General features: G+C 32.9%; 1 protein-coding gene across 1 annotated transcript in view; it reads right to left on the bottom strand.

Moving 5' to 3' along the window:
• LRRIQ1 (leucine-rich repeats and IQ motif containing 1) overlaps window positions 1–14,535 on the bottom strand; it is a gene marked incomplete at its 5' end in the record, with an annotated part of 101,690 nt that overhangs the window by 37,044 nt on the left and 50,111 nt on the right. The window contains 3 exons of the mRNA XM_010183442.1: window positions 5,063–5,164; window positions 13,621–13,706; window positions 14,051–14,146. Of these exons, the coding sequence (XP_010181744.1) occupies window positions 5,063–5,164; window positions 13,621–13,706; window positions 14,051–14,146 (284 nt within the window). The remainder of the gene's footprint in view (window positions 1–5,062; window positions 5,165–13,620; window positions 13,707–14,050; window positions 14,147–14,535) is intronic.

Below are 14,535 nucleotides of genomic sequence, written 5' to 3'. Positions count from 1 at the left end.
GTCAAAGCATCAGTGATTTTAATAAATAAAAACTCTGTTTAATTACCATTGAACTTTTTGTTCAATGTATTCATGTTTTGTAATAGAGAAACTCTAAGAAACTATGCTGATCTTTATGTAACAGTATTTTAATGAACTCACATAATTAACTCAAAGTTAACCTTAAATTACCACTTTCCAAAGTCTCAAGTTCACATTTTAATTAGTACTAGTAATAATAATCTATAAGAATGTTTTGCAGCATCTCCCACTGGAGACTACACGGAGTTTCATAATTGTGAACTATCAGAAAGATGGAAAACAGACAACTTTAAACAGATCCTTGATATTTATCTTTCAATCATATGACATAATCATAAGATTATTTTACCTCTTATTCTTGTTCCAGTATGAAAAATAAATGTTATTTCTACTGACAATTTAAAGAGAAATGAATAAATATTTCCATAATTAAAAGCCACCTGAGAAAGCATAATCTGTTCATTATCAAATTTGTATTGGTGAAATCTGTCCCAACGTTATATCCACTATGTTTTCTTTAGTCACCAATGAGCATAAAATGACAGGAAATACAGTACTGCCAATTAGAACTACAGGTTCCCAAACTACAGTAAACATATCTTGACAACATAGTCCAATGCATTTTTAATATAGTTAAACTTTCTGACATTGGTCATTGTGCACATTCCTGGGTGAAGCCAAGTTAAATTGTTTCCACTTCTTTGAGGAGCATGGTATAGATGTGCCACTGTAGGATATGGATATGACTACAAATAAATGTACTATATGTGCCAATAAATCACCTTATCTTCATAATTAACTAGAATATAGTCCATTAAATTCTGAGAAACTAAGTGAATTATATCCAGATAATACTTGGATGCTTTGAGTGGACTCTCAGCTGATCTACTACATTCGCCTAACTTGCTCTATAGATTGGAATTCAGCTTCTCATTCCACTAAACGGAAATTATTTGGATAACCCACCAAAATTGTTGAGATAGATGGATTAAAAAGGACTCCAAAAGACATATATACTGTTCCCAAAGCTTGTAGCAAAACAATGTGCTTAGGCCTGGGGGCTCCTTCTTTAGTTTTGAGCTGCTGTACCAGGACAAAACACTCATGCTGTTTGTTGAAAAGGTAGGTATCCTTTCTCTGTGTAAAAGAAATTACAGTTCCTGTAATTACAGACCCATCACTGGCAGAGATGCTCTGTTACAGATTCAGCCAGGACTACTCAGAACTTCCCAAGAAAAAAGAAGGATGGATTCAAGGATAGAGTCTTCCTTCAATTCCTGACCTACTTTATCCAAAATAGTCAAGAATATTCTATGTTAAATCAATGACTAAAATAGCCTCCATACAAGAGGAAAAGCAGTCATAAAGCTTTCTAAAAGTATGCTATGTAGCAAAATAGGAAATATATTTATAACGTTTCCAGAATTTTGAGATCTTTGAGATGTCACCATCTAAAAACACACAAAAATCTCCAAGAACGTTAATTTAAAAAGTAAGGAGGCATATTTTGTTTTTCAGCTAACTAATTAAAGCTCAACAAATATGCTGGAAGTACAGCTCTATCACACCAAAAAAGGCAGTGTAATATATATAATCCCAGGAAATGTCCAGCAAATAATCAGAAGTGAAGGTACATCAAGTACGGCTTTCATCCATCTTCAGGTTTTCGATAAGGCTATAATTTCTTAAGAGAAGCAGTAAACACATATTTCTGCTTGATTCAAAAATACTTATTGCAATAATACTTTTAATGAATCTGTATTATACAATGACCATATGCACTAAATTAATTTTAAAGAAACTTGAAACAGCATCTAGACAGAAAGCATTAGCATTACAAAATGCACGTTGATACTACAAATTACACCAAAGAGTAATTGTCCATAATTTACTTTTCTTTCAAAATATACAACTAAAAAAGCATAAATGCTATGCTTATTGAATTTATATACCCACTTATACTAATGGTATTTGTGTACGTATACTCACATGTACTGTACGTATATGTATTGACAAACACCCATACAGTAGCACACATTTAATTACATTCCCATGGTTCGTGCCTTCACATGTTGCTTTTATTTTTAAATAAAAAGTTCTTGTCTGTCGGAATAACATTTCCTCATGATGTTGATCAAGTGCTTAATACAAAGGGGTTTGTCTTTAACTTCTGTGTGTGACTGTGATATAAATGTGAAATAATGGTCCCCTTTGGGGATTTTTATAACATCAGTGAGTAAAGCATGAGGACTTTTCTAAAATTTAATAAAAGTACCTGTCACTCAAGTTTTGAAAATGTATTTTCCTACAATGTGTATGTCAAATTAGAGATATGTGACTTGTCCCATGAGATCAAAGTTATGCAGAGGGTTTAAAAATTGGATATTAACATTCTGCATATCAGCTTCTCACAACTTTTGTAATATCACCACCATGTCCTCACTATGTTTAGATACTGCTTTATAGATGCTGGATGATACAACACTGTCAGTACAATGCAGTAGCTTAGATGAAAATGCAAATTATGACAGAATATAACCCATATCTCCAAAACACACAGAAATCAGATATTAAGCTCATTTCTTTTCACTCCTTATTTTATAACTCTCATTTTTTATTACTTTTTGTCTTACTTGTATTTTTAAACTACAACTAAAACTTTAAAGACACAATGAAGACGAAAGACATTCACTGTATATTTTAACTAGATTACCTCTTAAATTTTCACTACCACGATGTGTTCCAGTTTGAAAATCTAAAACCGTTCTAATTGTTTCACTTCCGAGTGCATCCCCTTTCAAAAGTAGTGATTCTGTTATTTAACAGATAACACATGTGTACTTGCTGTTGGTGCTATGGTTTCTCCCCCATTTCCCAGTCTAAAGAAATAAAGCAGAAACATTTAGAATGTGTTGTTTTGTGGGAGTTTTCTTTAGATTTATTTAGTGGTTTATGAAGAAGTTGGGTTGGAGTTCAGATTTTCTACTAGAGCACTGACTACCGGTCCGTGAAGGTAAAAAGGCTTCAGTAGAGGAAGTTTATTTCCATCATGCAATGGACTGGTCTGTGATCTCTCTTGACTTAAAATACAGTGTCCACGAGATTTATGGATACAGAGTGAAAACATTCCACCGTTTTGTTACAGAAAGAACTTCCATCGCAGAGCAGACCCAAAGAAATCTATTCCAGGCAAAAGAGGAAGAAATTGTCAAAAGGTGAGAAGGGAAATGGGAAACAAGCTTTTCTGTGAGTGAGGGAAGAAATGACTGATAACATGACTTTGTGAAATTATCATGCAGGTGCTTTGCTTTGTAGTAGAAAACATGCAAAATGTTAAATTCTAAATTTAGAAACTCTTAGTTTCAACTGAATCATCTCACATGCACATAAATAAATGCTCTGTGTTGCATTGTGGGTTCTAATTCACAACCTAGTTGTCTTCTGGCCATACCATCTGAAGCAGCAATGCCTTAGGTAGAAGGACAATTTTATACTCTTGTCAAGCAGAAGAGTATTGCTTGTCCTCTTGAAGGCTCAGCAGATTGCATATAAGCACTCATTAAAAGATTGATGAAAAAAATCTCAGTTTATCAGCTGGCCAAAGGATTACAATGGTTCTTGAAATGAGGAAAAACTAGAGTGTCACTACAGTGCTGGTCTTTTGATATCTAATCTGCTATGGTGCATTCTCTCCATGTATTAAAAGAGTAACTTCAGCAATATTTAAAATGCATGCATTGGCTTCCCCAAACAAAGGGAAATATCTTCATGCAGGAAGAGATGAACTACTGGCAGGAAAGCTAGGCTAAACCTACGCTGACTTTAGGGTACTAAGCCCGAGATCAAGCTTATCTCTGACATGGCTTTGAACACTCCCACTACTGCTTGTAGGCTTTGGGCTTCTAGTGTTCTGCAGGCAGTCTGCATGTCCTATTTCTTCAGCATATGGTGCAGTCTGGCATATGAGCCTATGCTACAGGAACAGCTATGAGATACTGGGAATGCTAAATCAGGCATAGTATGTACAGACTCTCTATATTCTAGATAAATTCATGCTTGGATCCAAGGAAAATAACAGTGCAAATGTTTTTCCTCTTTAGAATTTACCAAGAATTGTTTCCAGCAAAATCTGAACATGGGCTCATGAATGTGAGGCAAATTTGAATTTTAATACAGCTAGGTTAGTTGCAGTTCAGGTATACTCAGATTGATTGCACACCTGCCTCAGAATGGCTCTAATTTCTATCCTCATTCTATGAATGTTAATACAATATTATTATTTTTAATTTTACTTTGTAGGATTGGGACTAAATCAGATAGTACATGGTTATGTTTTTGAAAAAGATAGAAAGACAGGGGTGACAACTTTCTGAGCACACTATTGAGTTGTGGAAGGAAACAAAACAGTCTAAAAATGATGCCTCTGGAGATAACTCAGTTTCTTATAACAAGGGTATTTTAAAAAGTCTTGGCCTTATTCTAATGGTACTGACACCAAGGAGAGTTTTAACATGAATTTCAATGGTAAAAGAGCTACATCAGTATTTAAATGCTTTTTGAAAGCCAATTTTATATTTACATGCTGAAGATAATGGGGTTTTAGGGAAAATTTACAAAAGTAAATTCCTAAAAACATGTTCATGATCATCAAGAATTAATGGTTAGCTTGAGGAAAGGTGATGACAAGTGAAGAATCTAAAGTGATATTTCATATATAAAATTTTATTCTAGTGCTTTTTATTTTATACCTCTGTGATATGTGTTGATTTTTTAATGATCATTATTTTTATGATGAAGATTTAATAGTAATAAAAAAATAAATTAGGCACCAGTTCATTATTAATTCATCTCAAGGAGCACTCTCAGCATGGAACTGATTCACTGCTGTAATGTAAGATACCCAGGAACAGATAAGAATCTTAAACTCCTGCCGCCTTCTATTTGTGCATATTGTTTTACATTTCAAGTAGGCTTGATTAAAAGACATTACGAGCTATATATGCTTATATACATAGAGATAAAGTGAAATACTTGTTCATACCTTCAAAGTAACCATCATTTATAGGCTGTGTCTTCCTTGGTGGTTTCACATGGAGATGTTTATTTTCATTGTTTTTGAACAACGCCAGGCGCACAGCTGGGTCTAGACGACAAGAACAAGTTAAAATCAAAGGTCAGACCTGTCTTATTCATTCCTTCAAGCAGTTTTTCACCTTTTAGCCACTTAATAAATGAAAATACCTTTAAAAGTAGGTTTTATATTCACAAAGGATTACACTTTCTAAAATAAAGCAACATAAATACATGTGCAACTGAGAATCAAAGTCACTATTTTGCAGGATTTTAACACTGTTGATCTTTTACCTAGCTCATCTCCAAATTAAAAATAAATTCTAAATCATATATTTTCAGAAAATTTTAGAAAAATCTGAGTTTAGAGCTTGAACTTAAAGCAGAAATATTAACAAAATACATGCCAAGCACTGTTTCTAAAAGCTTTAGTTTAGAATTATTCAAGCAGTCTAAATCAAGTCATTTACACTTAACAAATGTTAACAGGAGGCAGTTTATTTTCCAAAGCTAAAATTGCAAATAATAAGCTAACCTTCTTCCATGTCTCATCCTTACTGAAATAAAAAAATACTCCAAAAATCTATAAACTCATCAATATGCTACAGTAAGCAATCTTGATTAGTTTCATAACTGTTATTTTGAAAACTTTGCAAAGAAGCAAAGATGAGCATGGAACTGTATATAAATTTAGAAAATACATGTTCCTTAGCTGGAAAAAAATATAAAGTTTAATTAAGAAAAGCTAAACTAAAGCAAAACCACACAAGTCAGGAAAGGTGACTTTTCATTACTTCTTATGTGAAGGGAGAACTGTTTGACAAAGGAGAAAGCCATGAGTTTAAGGGAAACAGTGGGTTAGAAAGAATGTGAATATTCTATGCATAGTGCAGAATAAACCAGTCAGTTACTAATAAAAAAAAACCAACAAAAAACAACAACAAAAAACAAAACCAAACTGAGAAGAATGTAGAAACAAAAACAGATATATAATGATGTGCAAAAGTATATGGTGTTTTGTAGGTATGACACTGAGCATGATAACTTGAATAACAGAAAGCCAAAGGAAAAATTAAAGAACTATGTTTCACATGGTTAAAAGAAGAGGACAATAGCACAAGCAGAAAAATACAGTCTCAGGAATATCTGAGAAAATATAAGGCAGAAGAGGTTTGTCTACAAAGTTGACTGTAAACTACCAGAATAGAGTAAAAATTAATAAAAATAAAGAGGACAAAATACAATAGAACTTAGCAAGAAAGTAGATATGGCAAGGAAGGGATCTAAATTTTCACAAAGATTGCAAGTGCAGCAAAAATGAATATGCGAGACACTGCCAGAACAGATAGAGTAGGAAAACAGAGGAGATGGAAAGACTCAGAGAGCATTCAGACAGAAAAAATTTACATGACTAATTATGTCTGATGCTTCATTTTGAGTTTGTTACATGATCTTCTTAGTGCTTATTGAGACAGATTATAAGACCATCTATAATACTACAGCAAACTGAGCAGCTTTTTTGTTTGTTTCCTTATTTATGGAAATAAAGGATCAGAATGCCCTGTTAAGCCAGTGGGCAATTTCTTACGAAGTTGTCATGGTTTAACCCAGCGGGCAGCTAAACACGCAACAGCAATTTGTAAAGTTGGTTTTGACTAGATCTCTATATTTGCTGTAGAGGCTTCAGTTACAAACTAATAGAACATAAGGATATCTCAAGAGCTCCACTGTTTCTCAGAGAATGCTCTCTTGACACAAGTAGAACAATGCAGACATACTGTATCTTAAAAGCCCAGAGAAGATCTCTAATGGGATGTGGATACTTTAAGAGATAACACATTGAAAAAACACATTGACCAAACACATCAAAATGTTATGGTATTCTTGGTCAGGCCACATCACAGCAGCATTTGGTTGACAGAATGTTCTTAAAAGTGCTAACCTTTCACAAAGCGGCAAGCTTGATTAATGAAGGAATCATGGAAAACATAGATGGAGGTAATTTAGGTCATGCCTTCTTCCCTAAGCAGAATCGGTGATACCTTATACTTTATTACCTCCAGTTGTCCAGAAGAACCTTTATCATCTTCTCGTTGATGATTATAGCTTCCAGATTAACCCAGTGAACGTCAGATTTAAAGTAATTTTATCCCACTAACTAAAGTATGAATTTAAAGAAATTACTCAAGAAGAACAATAAATATTAATTGACTCCATTAGTTTTAAAGGTAATTTATTAGAATGATTCTGATAATGAGATCACTTTATTCACAAACTGGATTACCAGGTTTGTAGCCTATTTTGGCATGCCTCTCTTCTCAAAAATAAATTGGTAGCAACCTAGTGTTCTTCAGAGTAGTAAAGTTTTGGGACAGTATGAGTTGTTATAAAAATATCTTGAAACAGTAATGCATTATATATATTTAAGTAACAGAAATTATAAACATATTTTAAATAAAGTATGAATTCCTACTGCATTTTCTATACTTGTAAGATATGCAGCCGTACAAGTATTATACACAGATAAAAATGCACTGAATTTTTTTCATTTCTGTAATTTTTCCAACATCCAGAATACAGTGTTGATATGATACCAGATTGATAAGAAGACTTCTAACTTTTTCTATGCTAGTCTATCTATCTTCTTTATGCTAGTCACAAAAACAGTGTATTTCTCCAACAGAAGATCAAAGACAAAGTGATGAAATTTATTGAAACCTATGTAGGCAAAATGCAATTGCAGATTTACGAAATATTTTCAATTAACTTTCTTTAATTAATTATTACATAATTTAATTTAAAATAATTCCAGAAAGAACACACTTTTTTCCTATTGACCTAGATTCTAGGTCTATTGAAATTGTTCTGAAATATTTTAAAAATGTCATCTTTCCTTAATCCATGCTCCCACCCAATTCTATGAAAAATCCAACCAGTTCAAAGTTAAATGATACCAAGGACTTTTGGGTGAAGTCATGTAAAGTTACATTACTAGTACCAACCTAGATTTTTCAAACATTTATTTGTGCCCAAGAATATCAGCATTAAAGAAGGTCCATGATCTGGGAAGAGAGGGAAATGATGGAAATCGTTCTTCTAAGAGACTTCTATCAGAAGATTTATCTTTGAGTCTTTGCAAAATAACTTAAATAATCTGCAGGGATTTAACACAGTGCCAGACTACTTGAATTTGTACCTACCTGGATCACTTCAGTCATCGCCTACAGCTCTTTTGTTATTAAAAATGAGTCCTTTTCTCTATCTAGTCCCAAATGTAAGCAATATTACATAGATTACTTTATAATACTAGTGCTTTTCAATCTCTGAGTGAGCTAGGGAAATGAACTGCACATACACTTTGATGACAAGCAATGAAATGTTTTAGATTTCACACAGAGAACTGTGAAAGAGTCCAAAAAAGAGTTCAAAATCATACAAATATCTTCCTGGATTCTGGCATACTCATTTAAATGTGGCTTATTAGATGATGATCTGTGCTGGCAATCTAGGAACCAGGGAGGTAATTTAATACACATTGCCTGTCTGACTCCAAATGTAGAAGATAAAATGGACAAACACGAGAAATGTTATAGAAACATATGGAAGCAATAGTTACTGCCTAATTTGGCACCACATTTGCTAAACAATTTCTTGGTAATATGGGAAACTGCAAAAATTAAATGCTTATAATTAATTTTTGTTGTGTAACATCTGTAATTAGAGAAATATAAACATATTTGTGCCAACTTTAAAGAGTTGATAAATCAAAGTAGCACAGAGTGACAGATGCTTATCTATAAAGATAATCCAATTTGTAAATTCATTTGGAAGAAAGACCACATTTTGTTCCATAACTGAACCACAATTAGAACTCCAACTCATCCATGGTTGGAGTTTCCAGATGATACTGCTACATGAAATATGCAACAACAACAGAAGTACCTTTCTTTCTGCTACTAAAAAAATATAGATCAGTGGTCATTTATGTAATGTGTTACAAGGAATAATAACATCCCCCAGATTTTTATTCTGACTGTTGTTAATTCAACAAATCAATGGTATAAAGTCAGATCATCTGTTTTGGGGTTGCGGGTTTTGAGAGGGGTGGATTGTGATTTTTTGTGTTGGGGTTTTTTTTTGTTGTGGGTTTGCTTTTTTTAATTAGTATTGCATTGCTGTCTTAATTTCTAAACTAGAACTAAAAGTATTTGCTGACCTCTCTGAAATATCTTTATCATTGTGCTTTGGTTCTAGGATTCAAGGCCCACTCCAGCTGCTTTTTACCTTTTTTTCATATTACCTGTGTGGCAGCAAGAATTACCATCTCATGCCGTCAGTGACTGACAAGAGAGCTTTCCTTTGTAGTTGAAATGGTTAAACAAAAGTAATACAGCACTATAGGAGAGACAAGCTGAAAGCAAGACAAGCAAGAAAGCAGCCATCTTAAAAGAAAAATAAGTTAACTTTCAGAAGCTCATACAAAATCCACAGTATCACATAAAAAGTTAAGAAATTCTGTACTGCTGTGCCAAGGCATTTTTAGGAAGCTAGAATTGCTGAGAGTCATAGATGCTTAGTTTTTAAGCACAGTGAGGTACATTAATGCTTGCTGTATTTAGATTTTTCATTAGAATTTCTATAGAATTTTATGCACCCATGATAAACAGGAATATTTCTGACATTATGCCAGTTTTAGTTGGCTGAAAAATTTCTGAATTCTTGCCCACACTTTTTGTATTATCTTACTGTAGAGTAAAAGTAGTTGAAGCAGACACAGCCTACATTTGGTATTGTTAAAATACAGGCCACAACTTTATTTACGTACATAAACAAGCATACATAACTGTAGTGGATTAGGGCATAACAGGCCTTAAGGCCATTAGTTGGTGGGACTGGTCTACTGCAAAATAAGCATTGCCTGAATCACTCCCTATTATAAGGTTATGCTACTTAAAGCTCTTCCTTGTAATACAAACCACAGGATTCAGTGCACTTGCTAGTATTTTCCATATTTTTTTCACCACTGAGAAGGTATTTGGCCAGACATATGAGGTAAGATACTTCTCAGTTACTTCCACATACCTACAGTTTAACTCTGTACAACAGCCAGTCACTTTAGGATTTACGTACAGGCAATGGAGAACTATAAGTGCTTTTACAGTGAGATTCAAGTAGCCTGTTTTTGAATTATATTTTAGGAGGAAATTAATAGCATGGTGGCTATTTCTTTCCAAACAGGAATGCAGATGACTTGCTCAGATGTGGACTTCTATAATTAACCAGATCACAGAATTGCTTAGGTTGGATATGACCTTTAAGATCACTGAGTCTAACCGTTAACCTAGCACTGCCAACCCCACCACTAAACCATGTCCCTGCGTACTACATCCGCACATCTTTTAAATAGCTTCAGGGATGGTGACTCAACCACTTCCCTGGGCAGCCTGTTTCTTCACTGTTGCACTGCAAGAAGATCAACATTTTAGATAGAAAATGAAAAGGAAAAAATTTTCAGACTTGAGTATGCTAAGAATCAAAGCTGTTCATGGCTTTCCAATCCAAGTTCTAATCCAGCAGATGCATTGACTATACTAAAGAGCGATTGTAAAACACTCTGAATTGAGGCTGGTTTAACACTTAGTGTTTATGACTCTCAGGCCTAAGGCAAAAGGAGTTTGATAGCATGTGGAAGCAGACAGCACACTCTGACAGGCCGTTTGTTCCTACAAAATTAATCAGTATCTTAGCATTAGCTGTAATGAGTAAGATCATTACCAAGGAAGAGCTCAATGGCACATAAAAGATGTTTGGGATGATCCTGAAACCTTAGCACAAAAGCTATCAGTATTATTAATAGCTTACACTTAATTTTTATCTAGAACCTTTAGATCTTGTTGTTGCTTTTCTTTCTGTCAGAACTTAAAATTTTGCTCTTAAGTTATACATGTAATAGTAAATGGATATAACAAGGAAAAATGCATTTCACACTTTTAAGTGGATGGTGGCTGCTTGTTTTCTAGTGGTTAGGAATCTCTATCACTAACAAAATTTTTTATTGTATTTAGCATACCTTCAACTTTTTAAAATCAGGCAGATAAAAAGGAAACAGTCGCAATAAAAATAATAAATAATACTAAAAATAAATAATACAATAAAAATAAATAATACTATAAAGAATAAATAACACTAAATACTAATAAATTCTAATAAATCCTACAAGATTTCACATGCAGCTTCTGCAAGTACAAGATGGATGAAATTTGTTTCAGAGGAGATGAAGGTAACAGAAAGCTAATTTCTATGGAAACATTAAAAGACAACATTGGCATCTGCTTAGATGAATTTTAATCTGCTTTTAAATATTAGAAGGAGTAAAGTCTCTTATAGAATTCCTGCTTCAATAGGGTTAAACTCACAGTACTGGCCTAAGGTTGTGAACTCTCTCTCTAGTTATACTGGAATTTATGTGAATAGTCTAGTATGAGCTGTACCATACAGAGATCCAAGAAATATACTGGCAGTGCAATGGATCTGGTTAGAGTTTGGTGATCCGCAGCTGGCTAGCCTCAGGATAAGGTATATCTGCTCTTAAATGCTGTAAAGTCCCTTTCTTCAACCACACCCTCAACAAGTCCATTACTTGCTCTCATCACTTCAGAGGAGGTAGTTGATGTAAAACATAATTATATACATGGAGATTCTTCTTACATTGGCAATATTCCATCAGGATCATTTTTCAGTGCAATAGCTGAGTTTTAGTGTCAATTTAAGATAAAAATACTTGTTTTAATTGATAATGTCTATTTGGTCCTTACTGACCAAGGAAGGACTGACTTCATCATTGTGCTGTATGAGAAAGAATAGTTGGTTTGATAATCTTTGAACTGAAAGGGATTGAGCATGCAATATTTTCAGTCATACTTTTTGGCTCTGGAAATTAAATTTCAGCTTATCTGAAAAAGAGATTGTGATTTTAATGACTGTCAAAGAACTCTATACATGAAAATGATATATACAGGTTTTTTTGTGCTTGATGTAATAGTCAGAAAGATGAAAAATTCCTATACCAGGTTGTATCAAGAAGAGAAAATTTGAAACTATAAAAACATTTTGCAAAAGTTTTGTTAATTTTTTAAAAACTAGTAATATACTTCAAGAATATTCCAAGTGATACATGAAAAAGCTCAACGCTTGTATAGTATATTGAATAATCTGAACAAAGTTAATGTAAACATATAAAAATCCATTAGAACTACAACAAAAAAGATAGCAATTTTCATATCCTCAATCAGATATTTATGACTGGATTAATTACTATTAACATAAACCAGAGAGCATAAGGAGAAAAGATGATATAACCTAAGTTGTATTCATTAAAAAATTATAGAGAGGCCATGTGACAAATGGAACATATGTCAAAAACTTAGCTGCACACCAGATATTTACTACTTTTTTTTTTGTTAGGTAACATGATAGAGCATCATGGGAAGCTATTAAGATTTAAATACAATAACATTAAACTCCTAGCCATTTTTATTTCTTCCCATAACAATAAAGCATGGTTTGTTGATTATGTCTCTTTCTCCCCTATCCTCTCTTTTTTTTTTTCCTAGAGAACTTTTTTGTATATTTAGTCTGAGGCATGACATTTAAAGTAGAAAAAAATTATACAGAGAAACACTCTTATTAACGTTACCTGTAGGCTGATTTTTTTCCTTTTCAAGAGCAAAATGTCTTTCAATATTTTCAACACTTGATACAGAAGAGATTTGCAAAGTTATATAGAAGAGGAAAACTAACGGTAACTTGTGATACAATTAGAAAAATGAAATTTAAATAAAGTACAGTTTCCAAAGACCATTTACTGTTGGATTCTACTGTCAACCAGGCTCTTACATATTTGAATGTTTCTTATATAAGCAGTATTCTATTTTTATTAACATATTCCATTAACATTTGTATTAGCATATCATACTAACAATTGACGATTCTAAGAAAGGTTCATTGACATAAGAAGTATCTGAAAATAACCAAAAGACCATTACAGAGAAGCTGGATAAGTATTATCTATTTCCAGAGTGAAAATTATTACCAAAAATATGATTTAATTTCATATGTATCAAACTGTCATTTTCATAAACAGTTCTCACTTAAGTCACTAATTTCAAACTAATATTCCCCCAAGGGAAAAATACAAGAAGCACAAAATGCAGAAATCTGAATTCCACATCTAGAAAAAGAGATACATAAAGAAACAAAACAAAACAAAACAAATTCTGTTTATCATAGCTGTCAAATATTCAACTTAAAAATCCAGCAGAATGTTTTTTAAGATCTGAATATTTCATCACTGGAACAAGCTGATTTCTGTGAAGAGATTTAAACTTAGGTTTTTTTACTGAATCACACCCAACTTTTATCCAAATTGTTTCATGTTGTGCATGCAAACTTTTCAAGAGAGAAAAAATTTTGAGATTTAGGAATAGAAAAATTACATCAATATTATTTTTTTTTTAACTGTTGACTTACCTATAGTTTTATTACTACTTTTTTTCGGCTTCATTTTATGGGCCCTCTTCAGCATTAGCTGTGCAGTAGAAATATCTTTAAAACCCCTAGGAGAAGAGAATAACCTACTAAATATTTCACATAAATCATGATACACCAACTGTATATTATTGCATAACACACTTTTCAAAAAGAATACAAGCATATAGTACTTCTTGTGCATGGTATGAAACTTTCTGAATTACACAGCTGCAATGCTTATCTTAACATTACATTACTGCATCTTATTAAGCTGGTCTCCTATACACTTGTAAAAGCAATTACAATAATTTTTAGAAATTTGTTAGAAAACAGAGATTCTTGAAAGGGAGAACTTATAAAAAGCAAGCAAAAACAGCTATACTGTACCTATTTCTGGAAGTCATTATGTAAGCAAAATAGCTTAACATACCATTCTTTGGAAATTTTCTCTTCTTTTTCTGACATGAATGAAAATTTCTTTTTTTCCTTCCAGTCAGAGAGCTGTGACATTGTTCCCTTTCCTGTTCTGAAAACAAAGTGTAAGAGTGGTTAAATGTAGGTAAATAAGGAAGGGTCTCGGGTGACTATTTTGCAGCCTTTGTTACTCTGCAAGTTGTTTGGGCCTTTTATAGGCACTTTTGAAGCTTGGAAATAATACAAAAAAAAAATCTATTTTAATACTCCAGGAAGGCTTTATCTTGGAGAGTAATAAAAGTCTGCCATCAATTTGAAATGTTTACATTTCAATTACTTGAAGCATATTTCAATCCTTTCTCTCCAAAAGAATGCAGCTGTGGAAGAAATCCTTTTAATCTTTATCTAGTCTTACAAATCTCTGTTTCAACATCTATGTTATGATCTATGTGAAAAAAATATAAGTTTTATGATTTATAGTCAAACCTAGATAAATAAAAA

This window comes from Mesitornis unicolor, unplaced genomic scaffold (genome assembly GCF_000695765.1).
Source record: "Mesitornis unicolor isolate BGI_N332 unplaced genomic scaffold, ASM69576v1 scaffold26354, whole genome shotgun sequence".
Lineage (NCBI taxonomy): Eukaryota > Metazoa > Chordata > Aves > Mesitornithiformes > Mesitornithidae > Mesitornis > Mesitornis unicolor.
The sequence above is the reverse complement of the archived record's forward strand: the minus strand, read 5'-3'. Positions and strand labels throughout refer to the sequence as shown.